This window comes from Panicum hallii, chromosome 2 (genome assembly GCF_002211085.1).
Source record: "Panicum hallii strain FIL2 chromosome 2, PHallii_v3.1, whole genome shotgun sequence".
NCBI classification, from domain to species: Eukaryota; Viridiplantae; Streptophyta; class Magnoliopsida; order Poales; family Poaceae; genus Panicum; species Panicum hallii.
Genome location: NC_038043.1, coordinates 55159870 through 55181569, shown reverse-complemented (window position 1 = coordinate 55181569; position 21700 = coordinate 55159870). Strand labels below are relative to the sequence as shown.

Sequence of the window (21700 nt, the reverse complement as noted above, 5' to 3'; positions counted from 1 at the left end):
ACCGCCGGCTGTTCTTCGGCGACAGCCACCCTCCTCCTCATCGCCTCACCCCTCGCACTCGCATCCTCCCACTGCTCCGCGTCCTCCATCTCGCATGGCACTGGTTCGCGTCTGTGTAGGAACCCTAGCTCTGGTTCTAGCCTTTGCGTGCAAGCGACAGAGATCTGCACGGACGCTCTGGGCCTGCGTGGGCCCAAAACAGCACAAAGCGCAACCTGATGCAGTAGGCTGGTCAGCGAGCTGAGGCCCAGTTCGCACCTGCCTGGGTTTGACGGCTGTTTTGGGCCATAATTCCTATTGTGGCCCAGGTAATTCGATTAGGCCAGTTTTCCAGTGTTACTGGGCCAGCACACTACATTTCAGTAATAACCTGTACTGGAACTGTAGAGTGTAGAGTACCTGATCGAAATTCCTTAAATTTTATTCTCGATACGCTACTGATGAGTAGTATTTTTAAATGATGAACTCATCTTTTTTTTTCAGCGCAGAATATGTTAAATCATCGAGAATCTCTCTTTTATTTCTTGGATCTGTTGCGTTCTACTATCAGATAATGCTGTCCGTGGATGGAAAAGTTGTGTCGGTGGATGAGGAATCTAGACTCAGTTGGCTCGCTCGACTGCGCGACAAAGGTGAGAGCAGGCAGCAACTGATGAAGCTGCTACCGAAAAGCTAAGCTCTATATATAGGGGCAATAGTTTGTATAAGGACAGGGAACTACTGGAACAAAATACACCGGACCGTGGAAAAAAAAACCACGATGCACACGTGCTTTTCATGTAAATTAAACGTAGCTTCCTTATTTCCCATGCATTTTGCTGACCCTCGCTCATTTAGCTTGCCATTGGCTACCTGAACGGTCGTTTGGACGTGAATGTGGCGGAGGATGGAAAAAATTCGAGGTATGGCGAGGTCCTCGAATTGTTAAAAGATTAAGATTCAAGTTAAAAGTAGTATGTAATATACATTTTAAAATGTAATAGTTCACTAAATATGAAATTTAGAAGCATGGAACATATATAGAGAGATGATCTAACATCTAGTCACTTGGAACGGCAGCATCAATTCACCAAAGCAAATAAGAAAACACATGAAAACTGAAAAGTAATTATTCAAATTGCACTTTATGTACCTCTCGTATTAGACTCTTCACTGGTTCAATCGCTATCAGCGACGCGGTGCACACTCGCCAGACCCGACGTCATCGCACGCCGCCGGATGGCCGGAGACTAGATTGCTGCCTCGCGGCCTCGTCGTTTCGTCTTCGATCGGGAATCCCGCACATTTCAGGAGATGACGAGTCGCACCGTCAGGTGGAACTCGGATGGGCATGTATGGACGGAACCGGCGCATTAAACAAAAGGAGTCCATCCGTCGGTCCAGTTCAGCATATATAATGGTTTGCATGGCTCAATACTGTTTTTTCTTCCTCCTTGCACTCAACACCCTCTTCCTCTACTCCGAACGTTAGAGTCGGAGCTTATATGGCTGCCGGCGATAAAACAGTGGAAGATCTGGTGGTACTTGTCAAAAGATCAAGGTACGGTGGCCGTCGTACCTTGCCATACCGAATCCTCCGCCCCCATAGATGTCTACGTATACTAACTTAGGTCGTATTTAGTTGGTTCATCATCTTAAAACTACAGGCCGACCTGATCGACGGTTAGGGTTTTAACGCGTCTAGATCTCTAGAGTCCTTTTCCTTTTCCTGGATCACCACTATTACGGCCCCGTTTAGATCGCAAATCTTTATAACTTTTGGAATTTTTTGCTACTGTAGCGTTTTCGTTTGTATTTGACAAATTTTATCTAATCATGGACTAACTAGGCTTAAAAGATTCGTCTCGTGATGTACAATTAAACTGTGCAATTAGTTATTTTTTTACATATATTTACTGTTCCATGCATGTGTCCTAAAATTGATGTGATGAAGAGAAAGTGTAAAAAGTTGGAAGTTGGAAGCGATCTGAACAAGGGCCGTAGGTTTTTATCAGACGACGACATTGCTGTCAGTGGACGGCGAAGTTCTGTCGGTGGATGGGAAAGTTTGACCATAACGAAACACAGGCGGCCAACACGCGCGCAAGCTTGCCCGACCCCGATGCACCGCGTCCAAATATATACCTGCCCCGCGGCCAGCAGCCGAGCAGATGGCTGTGGCTGCTGCTGCTGCACCAGCGAAAGCGCACAACGCAGCCGCGCAGCGATGCGGGAAACACTCACCAGGTTTGCAAACGGAGCGATGTATTTATTTATGGCAAACTACAGATTTTTTTATGGATGACAAACTACTTAGTACTTACTACTAGATCAGACCAAATCTCTGCTCGCGTTCACCATTGTACAGTTCTGTTCAGCGATGGCCTGCACAGAGTTCTACACTACGCACCGGCACTTGTGACGATCATGGGGAGCCCGTACTTGGGCCGCAGCGTGATGACGTCCGTCGGCGCGTGCACGTACTCCGGCGACAGCGTCAGCTCGAACCGCTGCAGGATCGCGGCGACCACGGCCCTCGCCTCGACCATCGCGAAGTTCTGCCCGATGCACGACCTCGGCCCGCTGGAGAACGCCAGCAGCGCGCCCAGGTTCTTGGGCGCCGTCTTGGTGACCCCGGCGTCGAACCGCAGCGGGTTGAACTCGCCGGCGTCCTCGCCCCAGACCTCCCTGTCGCGGTGCATCGTTGCGATCGGCAGCGTCAGGATCGCGTCCTCGGGCACCACGATGCCGCCCAGCTCGACCGCCGTCCTCGTCCTCCGACGGATGAGCGGGACGGGGCTGTACAGCCTCAGCGTCTCCAGAATGAACAGGTTCATCTGTGGACACCAAGCGAACATTTTGCAGCTCGATCGTAAGCATGATCCTTCAATAATGTCAGTCAGGGGAAAGAAGATGATGAAACGTAGTGAGACTCACCAGCTTGAGCTTGTTGAGCATGTCGTGCGTGGGCGCCCGGTCTCTGTCGCCGCACTCCCTCCGCACCTCCTCCCGGAGCTTGTCCTGCCAGTCCGGGTGCGTGCTCAGCAGGAACATGGCCCAGGTGAGCAGGTGCGAGGTGGTCTCCTGCCCCGCGAAGAAGAAAGTCTTGCACTCGTCGATGATCTCGTCCATGCTCAGCAGCTGGTCGCCGCCGTGCTCCGGCGCGCAGGCCTCCAGCATCAGCCCGAGGAGGTCGTTCCCGTATCCCGCCTTCTCCTTGGCGGCGAGCCTGTTCTTGATGATCTTCGTGAGCGTGGTCCTCACCTCCTTGTCGAGTTTCCACACCCTCCGGTTCTTCTCAGTTGGAAGATACCTGCAAACTCACAAATTTATAACTGTTTTGTTGTTTTTGTTTTCTCTGAACCAAAGATTCTGGGTTATTTATTGGACAGCATGCAGCAAGTGCAGCTGCGCTTTTACGACTCTCACCTGAATCCTGGAATTTGGACATTGAAAATTGTCGAGAAGGCGGTGAACTGCAACTCCTTGAGTGCCTGGAACACTTGCTTCCCTTCCTTATAGCTGCTCCCGAAGGCCGTGTGAGAGATGACATCTGCAGTGAGCTCCTCGAACTGGTCGCTCAGCTCGATCGGCACCTGTTGACGCCCCTTCTTCTGCTGGCTCGCCAGCTGCGCTTCCCAGCCCGTCACCATTGACCGGGCGCAATCCGCCATCGTCGCTGTCATCATCTGATTTTTCAGAAGGCTTTATTTAGCACAGAGACGTCGCAGGAAGCCCATGTGTCTAGGCTTCTAGGGAATGAAGCACAAGCACGTGGAGCTAGCTGTTTGGGTGCCCGTGCTGTCATGGCGTGGATCTGATCGTGGCATCGTCTTGTTTGCGTACCTTGAGCTTGTCCATGTTGAAGGCCGGGTGCACCACCTTCTTGTGGCGCTGCCAGTCGTCGCCGTCGGTGAGCACGAGGCCCTCGCCGAGCAGCCGGAGCAGGTTCGCGTTCATCCGGTTCTTGGGGAACAGCCCCGTCCGGTCCGCGAGCACCTGCTTGGCCACGGCGTAGTCGGCCACGCAGATGTTGGGCGTGATGCCGAACCAGTACAGGAACACGCGCCCGTAGCGGGGGACCCACTCCCGGAACTGCGGCTGCGCGATGGGGGTGAAGTCGTGGTCGGCGACGCCGAGCCTGACGCCGGCGCCCGCGGCGCGGAGCCGTCGGATGTCGCGGAGGTTGCCGTGGAAGAACCCGTACCCGGGCCCGCGCACGCCCTGCGCCCGGAGCCGCCGCGCCACCGCCCGCGGCCGCCACACGAGCCGCACCAGCGCGTCGAAAGCCCACGCGGCCAGCGCGGCGGCGAGCGCCGCCGACAGCAGCCACCCGTACCCCATGGCGCGCGCCGCGCGGTCGCCGCCGAGACGACGCCGGCTTTGCTCCGGATAGGAGGAGAGGAGATCGTGGGTCTCTGGTGAGAGGGGTGGCCAGGTCAGGTGGGGTTACCCTTCCCGAATGGGAAGGAGACAGCCGAGCCGAAGGACCATTTATACACGGGCGGCATTGACGTGGCCGGCCGCGTGCGTTCGTGTGGGATTACGTCAAGTGCCCGTTGCTGATCCAGTGGCGGGGACATGTGGGGATCTCTGAAAGCGGCGCACGGGGGCCACCGCGTCGTCACCCAGGTCAGACTTGCTTACTTGCAAGTACTGTAGAGTGGAAGAACAGAAGGTGATGGAAGTGAACACGTAGCGGGGGCACTGTGGCGGGTGAGAAGCCGTGGCGTCCTGGCACACGATTTTAAGGCATGGACACGGACGAGCGTGTCCGTCTTTGACAAGTGAAGAACAGGCATGTCAATAGAGTGAATGAACATTTGATCTTGACTTGTTTCGAAGAAAGAAAAAAAATTCAGGAAGGAGCTTTCGTACGTGCATGAGCGACAGAGAGACGGATTTCACCAGCTTTGTTGGAAAAAAAAATTGGATGCTTCTCAAACACAGGGAGGGGGAGCCTCCGCTTTTCTGAGCGGATGCTGCGTCTAGTTGTGGAAGGAGGCAGCGAAGGGGACAGAGGAACGGCTAGGACTGCAGTGCGTGCCATCGAAGATTTTCGGACGTCCGGATTGGAGGAGAGTCCAGGACCACGCCGTACCGACGATCTAGAGTATCTTCCCTGTGTCGCTTTTGCATTCTAGAAGCCTCAACTTGGATGTGGCGTCAAGCCGTCAACGTAAGTACCTATTGACAATACGGGAGGCTGGGAGCGTATACAACTTCTAGATTTCAGTCACTATTTCGACAAAATAGATTACAAATTGCACACAATTCTCAAACTAAATCCAGCGGCTGTACATGTCGGCAAAGATGAATTTCTTCAGCAGCAAGAACTTATCATTTGTGTCTTTTACTCTCCTGAAATAGATTATATTTTTGAAGTTAAAATTTAGGTGATACCTAAATGTATCATCAATCCACCACTATCTTACAAAATTGTCTTTAAATTTTCAGGCCCATTTTACCAGTTCTAATGTGTAAGAGCACATGCTATTCGGCTTAAACAGTAAATTGTGTGATGCAAGACAAATTTCAAAACTTTTACAATTAACATATCAATCTAAAACTTACATACAGGCCGTACTATATATATGACATCAAATGAAAATGAATTAAAAAATATTTTTCGAACTGACAGACATGCAGCATGCATGTGTAGCACGCGACTCTTACGCCTCCAGACGCTTGAGGATCATGGGGAGCCCATGCCTGGGCCGCAGTGTGATCACATCCATGGGCGCGTGCACGTACTTGGGTGACAGCTCGAGCTTGAACTTCTGCAGGATCATGGCGACCACGGCCTTGGCCTCGATCATGGCGAAGTTCTGCCCAATGCACGACCTCGGCCCGCTGGAGAAGGACAGCAGCGCGTTGGGGTGCTTGGCCGCCCTTGTCACCCCATTCTCGAACCTCTCGGGCCTGAACTCGCCGGCGTCCTCGCCCCAGACCTCCTTGTCACGGTGGATCGTCGCAATTGGGATCGTCAAGATGGTGCCCTCGGGCACCCGGATGCCGCCAAGGTCGAGGTCCGAGCTCGCCTTCCTCTGGATAATGGACACCGGGCCGTATAGCCGCAGGGTCTCCAGGAGGAACATGTTCACCAGCTTGAGCTTGTTGAGCTTGTCGCCGTTGGGCTCCTGGTCGCCGCACTCCCGCCGCACCTCCTCCCGGAGCTTCTCCTGCCAGTCCGTGTGCGTGCTCAGCAGAAACGAGGCCCAGGTGAGGAGGTGCGAGGTGGTGTCGTGCCCCGCGAAGAAGAAGGTCTTGCACTCGTCGATGATCTCGTCCATGCTCAGCACCGGGCTCTCGCCGCCGTGCTCAGGCGCGCACGCCTCCAGCATCAGCCCGAGCAGGTCGTTCCCGTAGCCGGCGGTGTCCTTGGTGGCGAGCCGGCTCTTGATGATGTCCATGAGCATGCCCCTCACCTGCTTGTCCAGCTTCCATATCCTGAGGTTCTTCTCCGTTGGGAGGTACCTGAACGCCGGGATCTGGACATTGAAGGCCGTGGAGAAGGCGAGGAACTGGAGCTCCCTCTGCCCCAGGAAGACCTGCCTTCCCTCCTTGTAGCTGCTCCCGAACGCCGTGTGCGAGATCACGTCGGCGGTGAGCTCCTCGAACCGGCTGCTCACCTCGATCTCCACGCCGCCGGGCGCCTTTGCCAGCTGCGCCTCCCAGTCGGACATCATCGACCGAGCGCAGTCGGACATGGTCGCCGTCATCATCTGCCGTTGTCAAACAATGGAGAAAGTGGCTCAGCAACCGAAGGCCCACATCTACGTCTGAAGCGATGATGACTTGAGAGAGAAAGTCCAGGTACAACACGCGAACGCGCCGGACACTTGTACCTTGAGCTTGTCCATGTTGAAGGCCGGGTGCACGACCTTGCGGTGGCGCTTCCAGTCGTCGCCGTCAGTGAGGACGAGCCCCTTGCCGAGCAGGCGGGTGATGTGCGGGTTCATGAGGTTCTTGGGGTAGAGCCCCGTGCGGTCGGAGAGCACCTGCCTGACGACGTTCACGTCCGCCACGCACACGTTCGGCGTCGCCCCGTTCCAGTACAGGAACCACGGGCCTGCACGTCATCCATCGATGGAGCGACCAATTAATCCATCACTCACCGTACAGCGAAATCGAATCAAGTGATTTATATATGGTCGGTCCGTGTCGCGTACCGTAGAGCGAGATCCACTTGCGGTGGTAGGGCTGCACCAGGGGGACGAAGTCGTGGTCGCCGACGGCGAGCGTGGCGCCGGCGGCCTCGGCGCGGAGCCGCCTCATCTCGCCGAGGTTCCCGGAGAAGAACCTGTAGGCCGGCCCGCGCACGCCCTGCGCGGCCATCCTCCGGGCGACGGCGTAGGGGCGCCAGACGAGGTGCACCAGCGCGTTGAACGCCCACGACGCCGCCACCGCCGCGGCCGCCGCGGCCACCATCCATGCCAGGCCGCCCATAGCGGCGCCGCGCGGGAGGTCACTCACTCGATCACTTTTAGGATGAAATCGATCTTCTCTGCGGCTGGCTGCTTGATTGCTTTGCTGGGTCTGTCTGGTTCGTCCGAGTCTCTTGAGAGAATCTGCTCGTGTTTGCTTGTGTGGATTGTGGAATGGTGAGAGGCTCGGGGTGGGAGGAGGGAGACATTTATACGGCGTTCTTCCGTGGCCGGTTTGACGATCCATGGAGTCGTCGGGCTGGAGCTGCTCGGCAGACGGCTCGTGCCTGGTGGGCACGCGTGGGTGACAGACAGCGCCCCGGCCCCGGTGCCGAGGCGCCATCACCGATGATGCAAGCACGCGCGTTTCCGTGCCGGCCGGCGTGCGCGCACGGCAGCGACTTGCCGTGGGAACAGGGGCGTTTTCGCTGGGGCCCTGGAGTCCCGCCATCTTGTTTGCTTGGACTCGTTTTTTTTTTTTGCTTGCAGCAGACGGGACGCTTCTGCGTCAATCGGGTGCTTGATTATCTAATAACTTAGGATATCATCACGTGGCTGGCAGTTTCAGCGGCTCGTATTCAAATCATTAGGGCATGTACAGAGCCCCTTGAACGGTTTTCCACGCACAAGAGACACTCAAGAGACTGCGCAGTACAACGGGGTCTCTATACGCTGTCTTTTAATAAATGTTTCAAGTGTAGGTGAAGTAGATCTTGTTGGATCAATTGTGCATGATAGTTTAGTAGACACATGTATGTTGTTTGTAAACTCATAATAGATAAAAGAATTTTTCATAGTTTTAATTCATAATAATAATTAATATAAATAATTGAAAATCCATAATATAATATTTTTCAACTCATAATAATTAATCGGATACAGTATAGAGGAAACAAAATCCATAATATAATGATTTTCAACTTAAATGATAAGATAGATACTACTTTTTTCCATATCACTCCCATACATGTTCAACCAAATCTTTCTTGAGGGCGGTATGCGTCGGAGTGTCTTGAATCTGTGAATATCTTCGTAGTACATCCTCAAAGCATGGATCAGCTCCGGTTGTCACTTCGGGTGGCAAGAAGAAGCATGCTCCCGGGTTCACGTTCAAGTCAATGTGGATTTTTGCTGCCTCTTTTTCATCTTCAATTATCATATTGTGTAAAATAATACAACATGTCATTATGTTCACGACATCTTTTCTCTTCCATAGGCGTGCCGGCCGACGTAAAATATTAAACCGAGATTGCAAGACGCCGAATGCGCATTCCACACACTTTCTTACACTTTCTTGACGAGCAGCAAAACATCGATCTTTGTCATTTTGTGGACTTGGTATTGTTTTCATGATTGCAGCCCACTCGGGATATATTCCATCGGCAAGATAATATCCTGTGTTGTACGGCTTTCCATTCACTTCAAAATGTACTCTTGGAGCTTCCCCTCTCAATTTTTGGACGAACAATGGTGACTTATTTAACACATTGATATCATTGTTCGATCCGGCAGTTCCAAAAAATGCATGCCATATCCTTAGATCTTGTGATGCTACCGCCTCTAGGATCATGGTTGGCACCCCTTTATCTCCACGAGTAAAACTGCCTCTCCACCCTATCGGACAATTCTCCCATTGCCAATGCATACAGTCTATGCTTCCAAGCATACCAGGAAATCCACATGCCTCTCCCATTTAGAGAAGATGTTCCACTTCATCTTAATTTGGAGGCCGCAAGTGCTGTTCTCCGAATACCTCAATAATTCCTTCAGCAAATTTACCAAGATTCTCTAAAGCAGTGCTAGCTGCGATCTTCAAATTTTCATCTAGTTCATTAGCCGGAATACCATAAGCTAGCATGCGAATGGAGTACCATAAGCTAGCATGCGAATGGCGGCAGTGTATTTTTGATGGGGCGACAAACTTCTCTTCCCAAGCCGTCGAATCTGTTGGTGAAATAAGGCGACCACTTCCCAAGTCCTTCAAGAATACGCAGAAACAATGGTCGATTCATCCGGAATGTCCGACAGAACATCTCATCGGTGTAAATTGGTTTATCAGAAAAATAGGATGCAATGAGATCTTCGAGTGCGGCTTCACGGAACCTTGGAATATACCTTCGATGAGAGAACTTACGTCGTTTTGGGTCTTGCTGCATTCTGCCCAAGATGTTGCTGCCAATCCGATCGAGATAGCCATCTATAAATTTGTCTTCGACGATCATATCATCTTCTGTGTAGATGTCGACCTCCATATCTTCTAGATCAGCACCCATGTCCACCTCCATGTCTTCTGGGTCAGCATCCATGTCCACGGGATCATCAGTATCACTATCCATGTCGACCTCCATCTGTACTGGTTCAGAGTTGGCACTCATGTGACGATTTGTGTTGAGAACAATGCAGCCAATGATTCATATAAATAATAAAATAATAAAACTCAACGGCGTCAGTTTCACACTTTCACGTGAACACCAGCCCGTTCACACTATCACATCCATTCACATTCACACGTTTCCATTCACATTCACACGTCACAGCACTAGCAATAGTTAATATTTAGTGGTGCCATTACGTTCACATAAACAAGTGAATCTTGCCGCCGTCCGCACCGGATCGGGAGGAGACGACCTCGGGCGTACAGTCTGAGCCTCCGTCGTCTCTTCGCCATCCGTCGACAAGCCCGAGACCGGCTCTTCGTGGAGAGCCCGTTGGAAGGAAAATTTACAAATACCACCCTAGAGACGGCTCAAGAGACAGCGCATTTATGTGCGTTGTACATGCCCTTAGAGTACACAACGGCATGCCCTTAGAGAACACAACGGCACTACTTAATCAGCGAGTTAACTAATCGATTCAACGAGTGTGCCATTCAAATGCTGTATTCAACGAACAGCTGATTTTGCTTGTCGGCTTATCGGATCGCCAATGGATCCGTTTCTTGTCAAGCAGGGCACCTTTTCCTTTTTTAGCACCCGCCAGCTTCCTGTCTGGACTTTAGGATCTTTTGGTTCCTATGCAGGCTAAAGTTTAGTCTTATTATATTAATTAAGGATCTTACCATTTAAAAGTATTAAATAAAATCTGTTTATAAATTTTTTACAGACATGTGCTATTCGTCTTGCAAATTAGCCCAAGGATTCTGCTATTAGTTTTGTAATTAGACTTTATTTAATACTTCTAGTGATAGGATTATTTTTGATGTGATAGAGCTTAAGGGTGTGTTTGGATCTACGGATTAATTTTTAATCCAGATCACGATTTGGATGCCAATTAGGGGGATTAAACATCAGCTAACTGTAAAACTAATTGCAAAAATGAAGACTAATTAACGAGACGAATCTAGTAAATCTAATTAATCATGTATTTACTGTAGCACAACATTATCGAGACATGGACTAATTAGATTCAATAGATTCATCTCGTAAATTGATCTCCATTTATACAATAAATTTTATAATTAATATATATTTAATATGCAACGGGACTTGACTCCAGTCCCGAGAAACCAGAACCAAACACCCGAGGCTGCTGCCTTCTCAGATCCGGAGTAAAGAAATACAAGCAGTAGTTAGGGCATCAACCAACTCCTGGGCCTCGTTTGCATTGAGTTCCAGCTTCTGGTCGCTTGGAACTCTCATGCTTGCGGCACGTGTTCACACGTGTTCTGCCTCTTTTACAACCCGTTCGTCTCAAAATATATAATAAAACCCACACGTATTTTAGTAAGATCTAGACATTGTTATCTTTGCTCAACAAGATAGCCTCTCGTCAATTTAATCGAACGTCCACGCCGAGACACAGGAAGCTGCTTAGCTTGCGCGCGTAAACTAATCGATTCAACGGCACCGCCGGCCGGTTGACCGGTCCATCTCCTCCTCGGATCGCCGAGATCTCGAATCCGTTTCTTGTCAAAGAGGGCACTTTTCTGTTTTCAGATGGGGAAGAAATAGGAGTAGTATATACTCGTCGAACGGATAAATGCTTCTAGAACCTTATCTAAAAAATGCTTCTAGAAGGAGGAGGCCATGGAGATTGGAGAGCCATGGAAGAGGGAACAGAGACAAGACGGCGGACGGGACGGGCGCTTGGCCGCTTGCTCAGGGGAGTTTTTGGAGCCGTACACTACAAAAGCTGATGACCTGGGTCCTGATGCCACCTGCCACCAACGATCGTGACTGGAGAGAGGAGCAGAAGCACACACGGTCCTTGCAGTCCTCATCATCGCAGGGACGCGTCGTGGTTCACTGGTTCCTTCCGATGGATGGCGACGCGAACGGACGGATGGAGTAGAGCCGTGCGCCGGCCGACCCCCCGTGCGGGTGCGCGCTCCCAGCTAGACGCGTTTCTTCCGCTTTCGCCGTCGCGCCATGGCTCTTGGGTCTGGCTGGCTTCCAGAAGCGAAGCGTGAATTTGACTCTAGCTGGCAGGCTGGAGCTGGAGCCAGGAGCTGGGAGTAAACAAACACGAACACGTCCAACGGTAGTAGCAGCGGTAGTTAAACTAGACTCGGCGAACAGTTCGGCCGCCGCTTTTGCAAATGCAATGAGCTCCGGCTTCTGGTTCGATGGCCGTTTGTGGACCCCCCTGCTTGCGACGCACGTTTTTTTTTTTGCGGGTATGCTTGCGACGCACGCTCACACGTTCTGCTTCGTTTACGCTCAGAGCCTCAGACCTTCCGCCCATAGAACTGCGCAGTCCCTGTTGTACCTTCGATTGGCCTTGAAAGATTCGAATACCATCATCTTTTAGAACTGCGCAGGTAAACCAAAGAGAAAAGTTTTGTAAAGAAAAACGAGAAAAAAAATTACAAGATCGAAAATGGTGAAGGAGAAGACATAAAAAAAAAAGAGATTTGACGCTGAACAGGTATGGATGGGCCCCATTACAAAACCAAGGTTAGTCCTCAGCCCAAGTTCCAGAGCCGCAACGGTGTGTGTATTTGAGCCCTACTAAGGCCCAGCAGAGGAACACTTCTCCTCGACATTTTGAATGGGCCACTTTTCAGATGAATCCTCCCTAAAAAATACTTAGCAAACGCTATTACACTGGCAATTAATTAATTGTCCCCCAGGTCGTTAGTGAAGTTTTGACCTCCACCTTTTCTGGACAACCGTTCCTCTGCTGCAGATGCAGCAGCAGCATCGCATTAGCACCGCGATTCAATTCCTGGCAACGTAACGGACATGCACCCGCACCACCATCCGTTTTCCAATCAAAGCCGCACACCCAGTAGTACACCGTTCCGTTCCGTTCCGCTTCGGCGCGCCCCGCCTATATTAGCGTCCCCGCAGCCACGTCCCTTGCCCTCGCCCCAGCCCCCGCCCCGCCCCGCGCCGCGCCCCCCCCCCCCCCCCCTCCGGCGGCCGCGACAACCCGCTTCGTATCGTATCGTCGCCTACCAAGCGGATCAATCGCTGCGCCGCCCCCGCCGTGGGCACGCATGGGGCTCCCCCTCGAGCCGCGCTGGGCGGGCCGCCAGCGGCGGCCGTGCGGCGCCGGCGAGGAGCCCGCTGCCGCCATCGGGTGCCGGACGCCGCCGAGGAGGCAGCAGGAAGGCGTGGCGGGCTGCGGTGACGAGGAGGCGCGGGTGCTGGTGGTGTGCCCGCCCGCGCCCATGAAGAAGCGGAGGCCGGCTGCTCCGGCGGCCGTCGCGCGGCGGACGACGGCGGAGTTCTACACCGGGGCTGACCTGGAGGCCTTCTTCGCCGCGCACAGCGTCTGACTCTGACAGATGATGCATATACTGATCTGCATGCCGCGGTAAACAAGGACCTCGTGGCGATGGCATGGTTGTGTGCAGATTGATTTGCGACGAGCCAGCAGAGCCGCGCCTGCAGTTGTTGGATTGGATTCATTCGGAGGCTGCAAGCTTCTGATCTCAAGTAGTAGGAACGGACGAGCTTGTTAGCTGATGAACATACATACGTGTGTTGATATCTCCTTGAATAAAATATTAATGATAATTATGGCGATCGGTTTACGTTACATTCTCTGGAGCTTAAACTGACATCGCGTAATTGAGCTTCCTGAGCCGTTACATTCCATCCGTGACGGTGCGTGCACTGGAGATGCCGCAATGCAACGGCTGCGAGTCTGGCCGGAGTGATCGGAATTGGGCTTGGGCCTAATTGCCGGCACTGGGCCCTTCATGTGCTGAAATCACAACAAGGCCCAAACATTCCAACAGTGAGATGGTCAAAAGGTCCATTTTATTTGCCGGTTCACTACTCGCGCCTCCATTTTATTTGCCGGTTTACTACTCGTGCCTCCATACTATAGTCCAAGATGCCAATATCCTTTGCACGATCAAATTTGTGTTCTTTTCTGTGCTTTGCACCCCATGATGTATTTTTTTGCCCCGTCGACGTCGAGACAGATGTATTTTTCCGTCCGATAAAAAGAAGAAATCACATCAGTTGTAAAATGAACGCAGTAACTCCCACCATACGTACCCTTCTCTTTTAGAAGAAAGACGTTTATGATACTTTTTGGTGACCAAGGAAGGCTTCCAAGCTCGTTACTGTTTTCATCAACACGTGTACATGTTCTGATATGATGGAGCTGTCCATCCACGTACACATGTATGATCTGCTATGTTAATTCGGCTTGGATTGTCCATGCACAATACAAAAAAGGTTACTAGTTGGCCCTTTTTGTACGATTTTTTAAATGATTTGTAGCTCCCTCCCTGTGTCCGTAACCCAGTCGGGTGCATGTGTAAGCGTCAAAGATCATGGCCGGAGACGACTTGAAGCAGCAGACAATCTTTTTTTCTTTTAACAAACGGGCACGAGATTGTGCCATTGGGCCTATTTCATTGATTAATATGGGAGATTATACCCGGCTAGCCGGTCAAAAAGCAAGTAAACAACTAATCTCGAGCTAACAAGGACAAGGGCGCTAGATCTTTTGCGCCTGCTGAAATCCAGGCTGCCGCTTCATTTTTTATCTTCACCAAAAGAGAGGCCATGATTGATTCACAATGGCAGAAAACTCTTTCCTCTCCTTCCACACTTGCTAGCTGATTGGGAGGGAACGCTGTGCGAGGAACGTGAAGCAGCAGACACTCGCGAGCTCAATAATTTTGACGGGTCTAGGAGCTAGCTAGAGAGTAGAGACCTAGCTATACTAGAGTCCTTTTCGATCTCGATCTCTATCTTTGATGTGTGCCGTGATGAGGGTACGTTTAACTACTGACCTCGCTATCGAATTGGGGCCATGCACACGGGCATGCAGTGTGTTCCTGATGCGCGTATATATACTTGCTCCACACATACAGTAACGGCCACGATCCTTCAACGTCCACGTACAGGAGCTAATAACCAACCACTGCACCCTCGTGACGACACATTCCATAAGCTGCAGGCCTGCAGCGATGCACCAATCACTCCGTACAGTATATATATATATATATATATATATATGTATATATATATTCAACCTATATACCATCATAAATATTCTAGGACGACCACATACTTCACGTACATGCTCTTTGTTGGGTTAGATACATCCTACATCATAAGATACACATATAGGAGTAGCTACAAGTGCGTGTAGAATGGATTATATATATACACACACACATACGGCGAGGTTGAAATGCAACAAAGACCTTGCAGTTGCAACCGAGAGACTACATCGACTGCAATTGGGAGAATAGACTCATTGCAACTGGGCGTGAACCAGTTGCAACTCAGACCGACCCGGTTGCAACTGGACGCGATCCAGTTGCAACTAGAACTGTCACAAGTGCATTATAACAAAACAATATATATATATATATACCCGATCACCTAAATAAGTTAGCCCGCGATTGCGGACCGGGGTTTAATTATTATTGCATTAATTCCATTGGTGGTCCTCCGCGCATTCATGATGGACCGGGCACTGCATGCTGGACGGAGGATGACGATCGATCGATGCATCGATCGGGTGATGAGGATGTAACGTCGTCCCGTGCATCCCGTTTGTCAATCGGAGCTGCTTCAGCTTTACGCGTGGATGCATGCATGGCATGGGCCAGCTCTGCTACTGCTATGGTTTCTCTCTTCCCTGAAGCGTCAGTGGTCGAATTCTGTGAGCAGCGCATGCGGCCGGGCCTTTTGTGGTATAGCAGCCCTGAATTCTTACTAATCACCATGGTCGTCTGCCCAATTGACTAAAGGCATGCGGCACTATCCTCGTCTGACTCTGGTCGAAATAATACCTATCCAATTAACACCATTTTGCGCCTGATTCTAGTTCCCGGATAAGAGTATCGGAGTCTACACTACTACTGTCAAATAGGATGAGCCATGTCCACTCTGATCGCACCATAATTATAAATAACCAGATAATAAGTTGGTACTAGTTTTCTTTACAAAATGTTCGTTGGCTTATATTTGTCCAAATTGCTTAGGGTTCATGCATGGTCCCCTTCTTAAATAGCATCCAATAAATTCGAATAAAACAAAAACTCATGGGCTGAAACTCATTTAGGTCATAGCAGTGTGGCGTTCTTCATTACATTGAAAGTTGAGACTTTGTCACAACTATGGGAGCCACACTTTTGCTTAGCACTCATTTTCAAGCTAACCAACAACTACAACAATTGTTGCCCACACAACATATTATTGAACCTTTTGGCACTCCATGCTTGCTACACTTTTATGGCAAAACTTTGACTTAATAATAATCAGGTAGCCCCACTTAGTCTAGTTGGGCATCCATGGTAAACATATCGATCGGGGAATCCAATCTTCTATGAGAATCGTCCTGCATAAATCAAACGTGTCAAAGCCCCAACTTTGCTTCGAGAAGATGCATGCCTCTGGACTTGCCATGAAGTTATCTCTAGACTCTTGCACCAGAACCTTGAATATTTTCAAGTACATGCATTGCTATTTTTTAACCATTCAGTTTTTAGAATTTTTGTGTTCTGAATAACATTTGCATCAGCTATACGACAAAAGTTGTGCAGGAAAAAAAAACTGATTGCAGGACAACTCAATGAGAACCAAATTGAAGCAGGAGCGACGCTGGGACCAGCACCTACACCATCACGAGATAAAGAAAAATGGAGGACCCCATGATAAAGCCAACGCTGAAGCAGAGTGATTACTGACCAGTCACCAATCTTTTTATTAAATTAACCACATAATTCAATTAAACACCTCTCGTTTATATATATTTATATATGTATCTATATATAATTCTTTGTCTCGTCACCAGGAAAGGAATGCACCATCACCATATGATCTTTACATGTCGATTGCACCGGAAAAAAATAACACGCAACGCAAGCCCGGTAATCCAAAAGAGGAAGAAATTTACAAACCAGAAGCTCACCACCAAACATTAGCTATCAGCAACAACCGTAGGCACGTACGAGCACACGCACGCGTAGAAGTGTTGGGTTGATTGGTCGATCGATCGAGTAATTGCTCGCCGCCGAGTGCGTTGGCTCGAGATCAATTCAAGCACCAACTGCTGCCGAGCCCGCTGGCGTCGGCGAACTGCACGGCGTCCTTGCTGTCGCCGTAGATGCACTGTCCCTGCGGCTGGTACTGCCCGCCGCCGCCGTAGCCGTCGAACACGTAGTCGGACCACTTGAGCTCGTCCAGCGCCGCGCCGTAGTGGTCCACGGCGGCGGCGGCGGTGCCGTTCGCGTAGCCGCTCGTGCCCAGCTCCAGCCACGGCAGGTGGCTGGCGCTGCAGCTCTGCTGCGTCGACAGCTCGAACGACCAGTTGCCGCCGCTGCTACTGTTGTTGTTGCACTGTTCGTCGGTTCCCGTGGTGGTGGTGGTGGCCGCGGGGCTTAGGCCACCCATCGAGTTCAGCGTGCTGGAGCTCGACGCCGACGGCAGAACGACAGCCGGGACACCGGAGGGGCCGCACGGCTGCAGCGCGTCCGGGTCCTGCAGGTAGGCCGCCGCCGCGAAGTCCCCAGCCTGGTTGTACCCCGACAGCGACTGCAGGGAGCCGTCGCTCGCGCCGCCGTCGGCGCTGATGCTGCGGCTGTACACGTAGCTCTCCGCCTTCGTCACTGGCGGCGGCGGCATGTGTTGCTGGCCCGCCGACGACGACAGGATGAGCTCGGCGTCGCTGAACACCGCCGTGCGGCTGGCTGCGGCGGCGCCCCGGCGGCCGCTGCTGGCCTCGGCCAGCGGCTTGTGCGTGGCCGGGTCGATGCCGCGCTGGCGGAGCTTCTTCTTGACGTACGAGTTCCAGAAGTTCTTGACCTCGTTGTCCGTCCGCCCCGGCAGCTGCGCTGCAATCTGAGACCACCTGTGTCATTCAAGCACGGGCAAGCAAACAAATTACCAATTTGATCAGCTAAAATTGGCAGAGCTTCAGACTCAATCTGATAGAATGCATGGCACGTACTTGTTGCCCAGCATTGAGTGTAGATGGATGATGAGGTCCTCCTCTTCCTGCGAGAATGCGCCCCTCTTGAGGTCCGGCCTGAGGTAGTTGATCCACCTCAGCCTGCAGCTCTTCCCACACCTCTCAAGGCCTAATGCAGACAACACCACGAATTCCATCAATTCAACAACTAGAGAACAACCTCGAAGTTTTAATTTGTTGGGACGCCGGAACTCAAGTAGTAGCATGTAAGATCCTTTCTTAATTAAGCACAGTCTTACTACAATAATAATCCTAGAGGATCTATCTTAAAGAAAGTAACCCTGCTGCATTGCCTTAAGGAAGAGCCGAATTAACAAATCCTAATAAGGTGCTGAATGGCACACAGTGCTACCTGCTAGCTTGGGTACGGAACTCCAGCAGCCATGGCCATACTTGGCAATGTGGTTCATCAGCTTCTCATCCTCCTCCGGCGACCAGAGTCCCCTCCTCAGCTTCTTCTTCGGGCCGCTCGTCCGCCTCGCCATGCCACCCCGAAGCGATGAGCTACAGCGCAAACGATATCAGCTGCTGCGGGCGTTGCTGCCAGCTGGAACGCCGAAGCTGGGAAGAAGACGACGACACAATGAGCTATGAGAGGGAGGATGGGGACGAAGAAGGTGAGATATAAAAGAGAGAGCCCGGGCGGGGAGGGCGGGAGGTCGCTCTCAAGTAGGTGCAGGCCACTGTACTGTAGAGTGTAGACTGCAGAGAGGGTGATCAGTGTACTCTCGCTCCCACCTCGATCGACCCCCTTCGCTTTTCAGCTCGATCGATCGACCTCCTTTAATTCCCTTCTCCTAGCTTGACCCTCTTCCTCCACACCTTTTGCTCCGAGCAACAAAGGTTGTCTTGAATCATGCACGAGAAAGGCTAAAAAATTTCTAGAAATAATTTTCTTCAAGACTGAAAACTAGTAATAATTAGGGCTATAATATATATAATCTTGGATCACCCGTGTGCGCTGCTAGCTGATTGACGATTAGGTGTATCTCTTAACTGTCCACCGAGCTGTGTCCTCTCGTTGGTAGGGCAGGGCTGCCTCCCACTACTCGATCGGCCTGCACTTTCTCCAGCGGAATTATTTTCACCATGACACTGGGTGCAAGTGCAGATGCATGGCCCTGTTGGACTTTGCTCTTTGCACAGCTAGCAGCTCGATCGAGCTATCCGCTTTGCGTTAACATCACTACATGATATCACCTGTTATTTGCAACGCAAGCAAAACACACAGCATGGCAACGTGTACACACATGCATGGCCATTATCGGCATCACCACACGATGGTGAACGTATAAAGCAGAGGCCGTTGCTGTCCGGGGGATTAATTAGGGCAGAATCTAGCCAATTATAGCCATGACGGGCTAGGCAGCTATGTATTAGGGGCAGCCTGCACGATTAGGGTTTTGGAAAGGCAGCGATGTGCTGCCCATAGGCGGATTCATTTTGGAGACATCACAGCGCAGCTAGCGCTGCGTGCGTGGAAGAAGAGAGGCGACAAACCAATGGTAACCGCATGTTGATGCTGCGAACCTTTTGAATGCCCTTTTCCAGCCCTGCTGGCCGGTTGGAGTGTACATGCAGCAATCTAATTGATCTGGTTTTTTCTAATGGCCATTAGTGATTCTTAATGTGTACGGAGCGTGTGATCACTCCTTGGCCACATACACGCACCAAGGCGCGCTGGCTTTTTTCTTGCTGGTTTTGGAACAGATCATTTTCACTGGCAGGATTCGGGTCGCCACCAGATTGCTTGTTGCCTCAAGGCAGGGTCGTAGCATCTATAATCGCACGTGTTTTTTCTTAAAAAGAATTGTTTCCTCCCCCCACACCGACAAACTGTGTCCTGCGATCACTGTAGTAAGCATCAAAACCATCAAGTGATGCATATTTTTTTTCCAAGATATAAACAGTGCACACCAAAAAATTGACAATTCAAACACGCTTCCGTGCGCAAGCAAGAATCTATCTGAGTTGGAATTAATAGGCTAGCTATATACTATAACGGAAAAGCACTTTGCTACTGTATCCGCTGCAGCTATCGTGTTTTCCCAATTTATGCTTGTTGCTTTCACCTTTTAAGTACAGCAGAATTGTATAATATATGCATTGTTTTTTTAAAAAAAAATTCATGATTATATATATTGCGTGTGAACAAAAATAGTGCCAAATGGATGGGTACACACAATGACACAGAGGCGTACCACCGTCCATATGATCAGTATACCACACCAGAAGTATGCGATGAACATGCATACTAGTCTCGCTTGCTTCATGAAATTCATTTAATTTAAATCAATAGTCTGACGACAAAGGAGATGGACAGCAATAACCATGTGTTGTGCATATTGTTCTTCCTTTTGTAGGTAAGGCTTCTGGGTACCAGTGATCAATTATTTGATGCAAATAAAGCTTCAGGATGTTGGTTGGTGCACGAAACTTGTTTTCCAAGAAATTATGTTTTTCTTGCGCTCTGAGTGGCATGCAGAATCTTACGTCGGTGCAGCAAGCAGGATTGACAACAGTGATGAATCATGTATGTCAAAGTATCTCCAAATGGTTGTTCTCCATAGGGAGAAAATAAATGTGTGCTGCTTTTGATTTGAGAAAGCTGAATGATCGGTACGTATGTGTATACTCATGTAGTGTTTGTTTTCTCTCTCCATTGTTTAACACACATGCATTCGCAATTATTATGAACAAATATCTGTCAGAATGCAAGTAGCGTAATTGCACAGGCACTATTGGAGGTTAGGGATTCCTTTGGTTAGACCGGAGTTTCTTTTTTTAGAACAGAGCGGTTTGTTCTAATCAACTCGGAGCTGGCAGCCGGCATAAAGATATAACAACGCATGTTAGGTACTCAATTATGCATATATTATTTGGAGAGAGAGAGAGAGAGAGAGAGAGAGAGGCACCTGTAACTGTGAATAATTAATGGAGACGTAGATAAAGTTTCCAACGAGAACTAGAAATCCGTGTTATTACTACTGATAAGTAATAACTGGGTGGATGATGCATACTGCGATCTTACCTATTTCCCCCTGCAGCCATACATTCCGCACGTGTATTATATAGCAGCATAGAAGACCGATGGATAGAGCAATCTGACATGGAAATGGTTAATTAGTTGCCTAGTTGGTGCTTCAGTATGCATGTACATACCTGTCTAGTGAGAGTAGCTACTTCTGAAATTTAATTTGATGGATTAGGATGTACAAGCACACACACATCCATGCACCTTCCACCAATAATCCACAAATGCAATACGCCCTCCGTTCAAGAATACAACATATTTTATTTGGACCCAGCCCGGTCTTCACCACAACAGGTACAACATTTCTAGAGTGTTTTCTCAGAAAAACCTTGGGCATTTGAGAAGAATCATAAAAGAAGCCCAATAACCGTCGGCCATTTGCAAAAAAAAAACACTCAAAAAATATATTTTAAATCGATCTAGTAGTGCTCTTATAGCTAAACCTAATATAGTCCGTGAGCATTTTCAAATACGAATCTAATTTTATACCGTATTTTTATACATCATTAAAGGTGCTTACAATGATGCTGATTTCTACTCAAACGTGCTCAAAGCTTGCCAAATATGGCATGCAATATATTCTATTCTGTATGGAGCTTGAGAGCAATGTTGCACCGACCCTTGTGGGGGCATGCCCAGTTAAGGCGCCAGTAATAGGAGCAAAAATGTGGGGATAGAGGTAAAAGGGACATGCGAGGGGGAAACAGCCACAAGAAACAATCTTGCTATATAGGCTGCTAGCTAACGTTGGTTTGACGACTCGATTTACAAGCATCCTTACTTTACACGGAACTTATGGAGCCGACAGTAAAAGTAGCTCGATACCTATAGCTGCTAGCTTTGTTTTGCGACACCTGAACAAAGCACGCAA

General features: G+C 50.0%; 3 protein-coding genes and 1 pseudogene across 4 annotated transcripts; all 4 read right to left on the bottom strand.

Annotated features, from left to right (window-relative positions):
• Positions 1-2227: 2227 nt before the first annotated feature.
• Positions 2228-4451, bottom strand: LOC112882199 (cytochrome P450 709B2-like). The gene is made up of 4 exons (XM_025947194.1): positions 3826-4451; positions 3409-3668; positions 2917-3292; positions 2228-2816 (listed from the first exon to the last, which is right to left on the bottom strand). The coding sequence occupies exons 1-4, from the start codon at positions 4321-4323 to the stop codon at positions 2382-2384; spliced, it is 1569 nt and encodes a 522-aa protein (XP_025802979.1). The 5' UTR covers positions 4324-4451; the 3' UTR covers positions 2228-2381.
• A 1042-nt stretch (positions 4452-5493) lies between these two features.
• LOC112882198 (cytochrome P450 709B2-like) lies at positions 5494-7593 on the bottom strand. Of its 2 annotated transcripts, XR_003226620.1 has the most exons (4): positions 7152-7593; positions 6828-7051; positions 5578-6704; positions 5494-5540 (listed from the first exon to the last, which is right to left on the bottom strand). XR_003226620.1 is itself a non-coding variant. In XM_025947193.1 (3 exons), the coding sequence occupies exons 1-3, from the start codon at positions 7426-7428 to the stop codon at positions 5652-5654; spliced, it is 1554 nt and encodes a 517-aa protein (XP_025802978.1). In that variant the 5' UTR covers positions 7429-7593; the 3' UTR covers positions 5577-5651. The 2 variants fall into 2 exon arrangements, 1 of the variants encoding a protein (XP_025802978.1); XM_025947193.1 differs by lacking the exon at positions 5494-5540 and having other exon boundaries at positions 5577-6704.
• A 753-nt stretch (positions 7594-8346) lies between these two features.
• LOC112880241 lies at positions 8347-9418 on the bottom strand (annotated as a pseudogene).
• A 7130-nt stretch (positions 9419-16548) lies between these two features.
• On the bottom strand, positions 16549-18411 carry LOC112881578 (transcription factor MYB61-like). The gene is made up of 3 exons (XM_025946346.1): positions 18148-18411; positions 17775-17904; positions 16549-17675 (listed from the first exon to the last, which is right to left on the bottom strand). The coding sequence occupies exons 1-3, from the start codon at positions 18278-18280 to the stop codon at positions 16859-16861; spliced, it is 1080 nt and encodes a 359-aa protein (XP_025802131.1). The 5' UTR covers positions 18281-18411; the 3' UTR covers positions 16549-16858.
• Between the last annotated feature and the right edge of the window lie 3289 nt (positions 18412-21700).

What these genes read in the sequence shown, in the direction of transcription:
- LOC112882199 (XM_025947194.1), bottom strand. Translation starts at nt 4,323, where the DNA reads ATGGGGTACGGGTGGCTGCTGTCGGCGGCGCTCGCCGCCGCGCTGGCC. An exon ending in GTCCAAATTCCAGGATTCAG is followed by an intron (nt 3,293 to 3,408) that starts GTGAGAGTCGTA and finishes GTGAGTTTGCAG; the next exon opens with GTATCTTCCAACTGAGAAGA. An exon ending in TGCTCAACAAGCTCAAGCTG is followed by an intron (nt 2,817 to 2,916) that starts GTGAGTCTCACT and finishes TGGTGTCCACAG; the next exon opens with ATGAACCTGTTCATTCTGGA.
- LOC112882198 (XM_025947193.1), bottom strand. Translation starts at nt 7,428, where the DNA reads ATGGGCGGCCTGGCATGGATGGTGGCCGCGGCGGCCGCGGCGGTGGCG. An exon ending in CAAGTGGATCTCGCTCTACG is followed by an intron (nt 7,052 to 7,151) that starts GTACGCGACACG and finishes GATGACGTGCAG; the next exon opens with GCCCGTGGTTCCTGTACTGG. An exon ending in TCAACATGGACAAGCTCAAG is followed by an intron (nt 6,705 to 6,827) that starts GTACAAGTGTCC and finishes TGACAACGGCAG; the next exon opens with ATGATGACGGCGACCATGTC.
- LOC112881578 (XM_025946346.1), bottom strand. Translation starts at nt 18,280, where the DNA reads ATGGCGAGGCGGACGAGCGGCCCGAAGAAGAAGCTGAGGAGGGGACTC. An exon ending in TTCCGTACCCAAGCTAGCAG is followed by an intron (nt 17,905 to 18,147) that starts GTAGCACTGTGT and finishes TGTCTGCATTAG; the next exon opens with GCCTTGAGAGGTGTGGGAAG. An exon ending in CACTCAATGCTGGGCAACAA is followed by an intron (nt 17,676 to 17,774) that starts GTACGTGCCATG and finishes TGAATGACACAG; the next exon opens with GTGGTCTCAGATTGCAGCGC.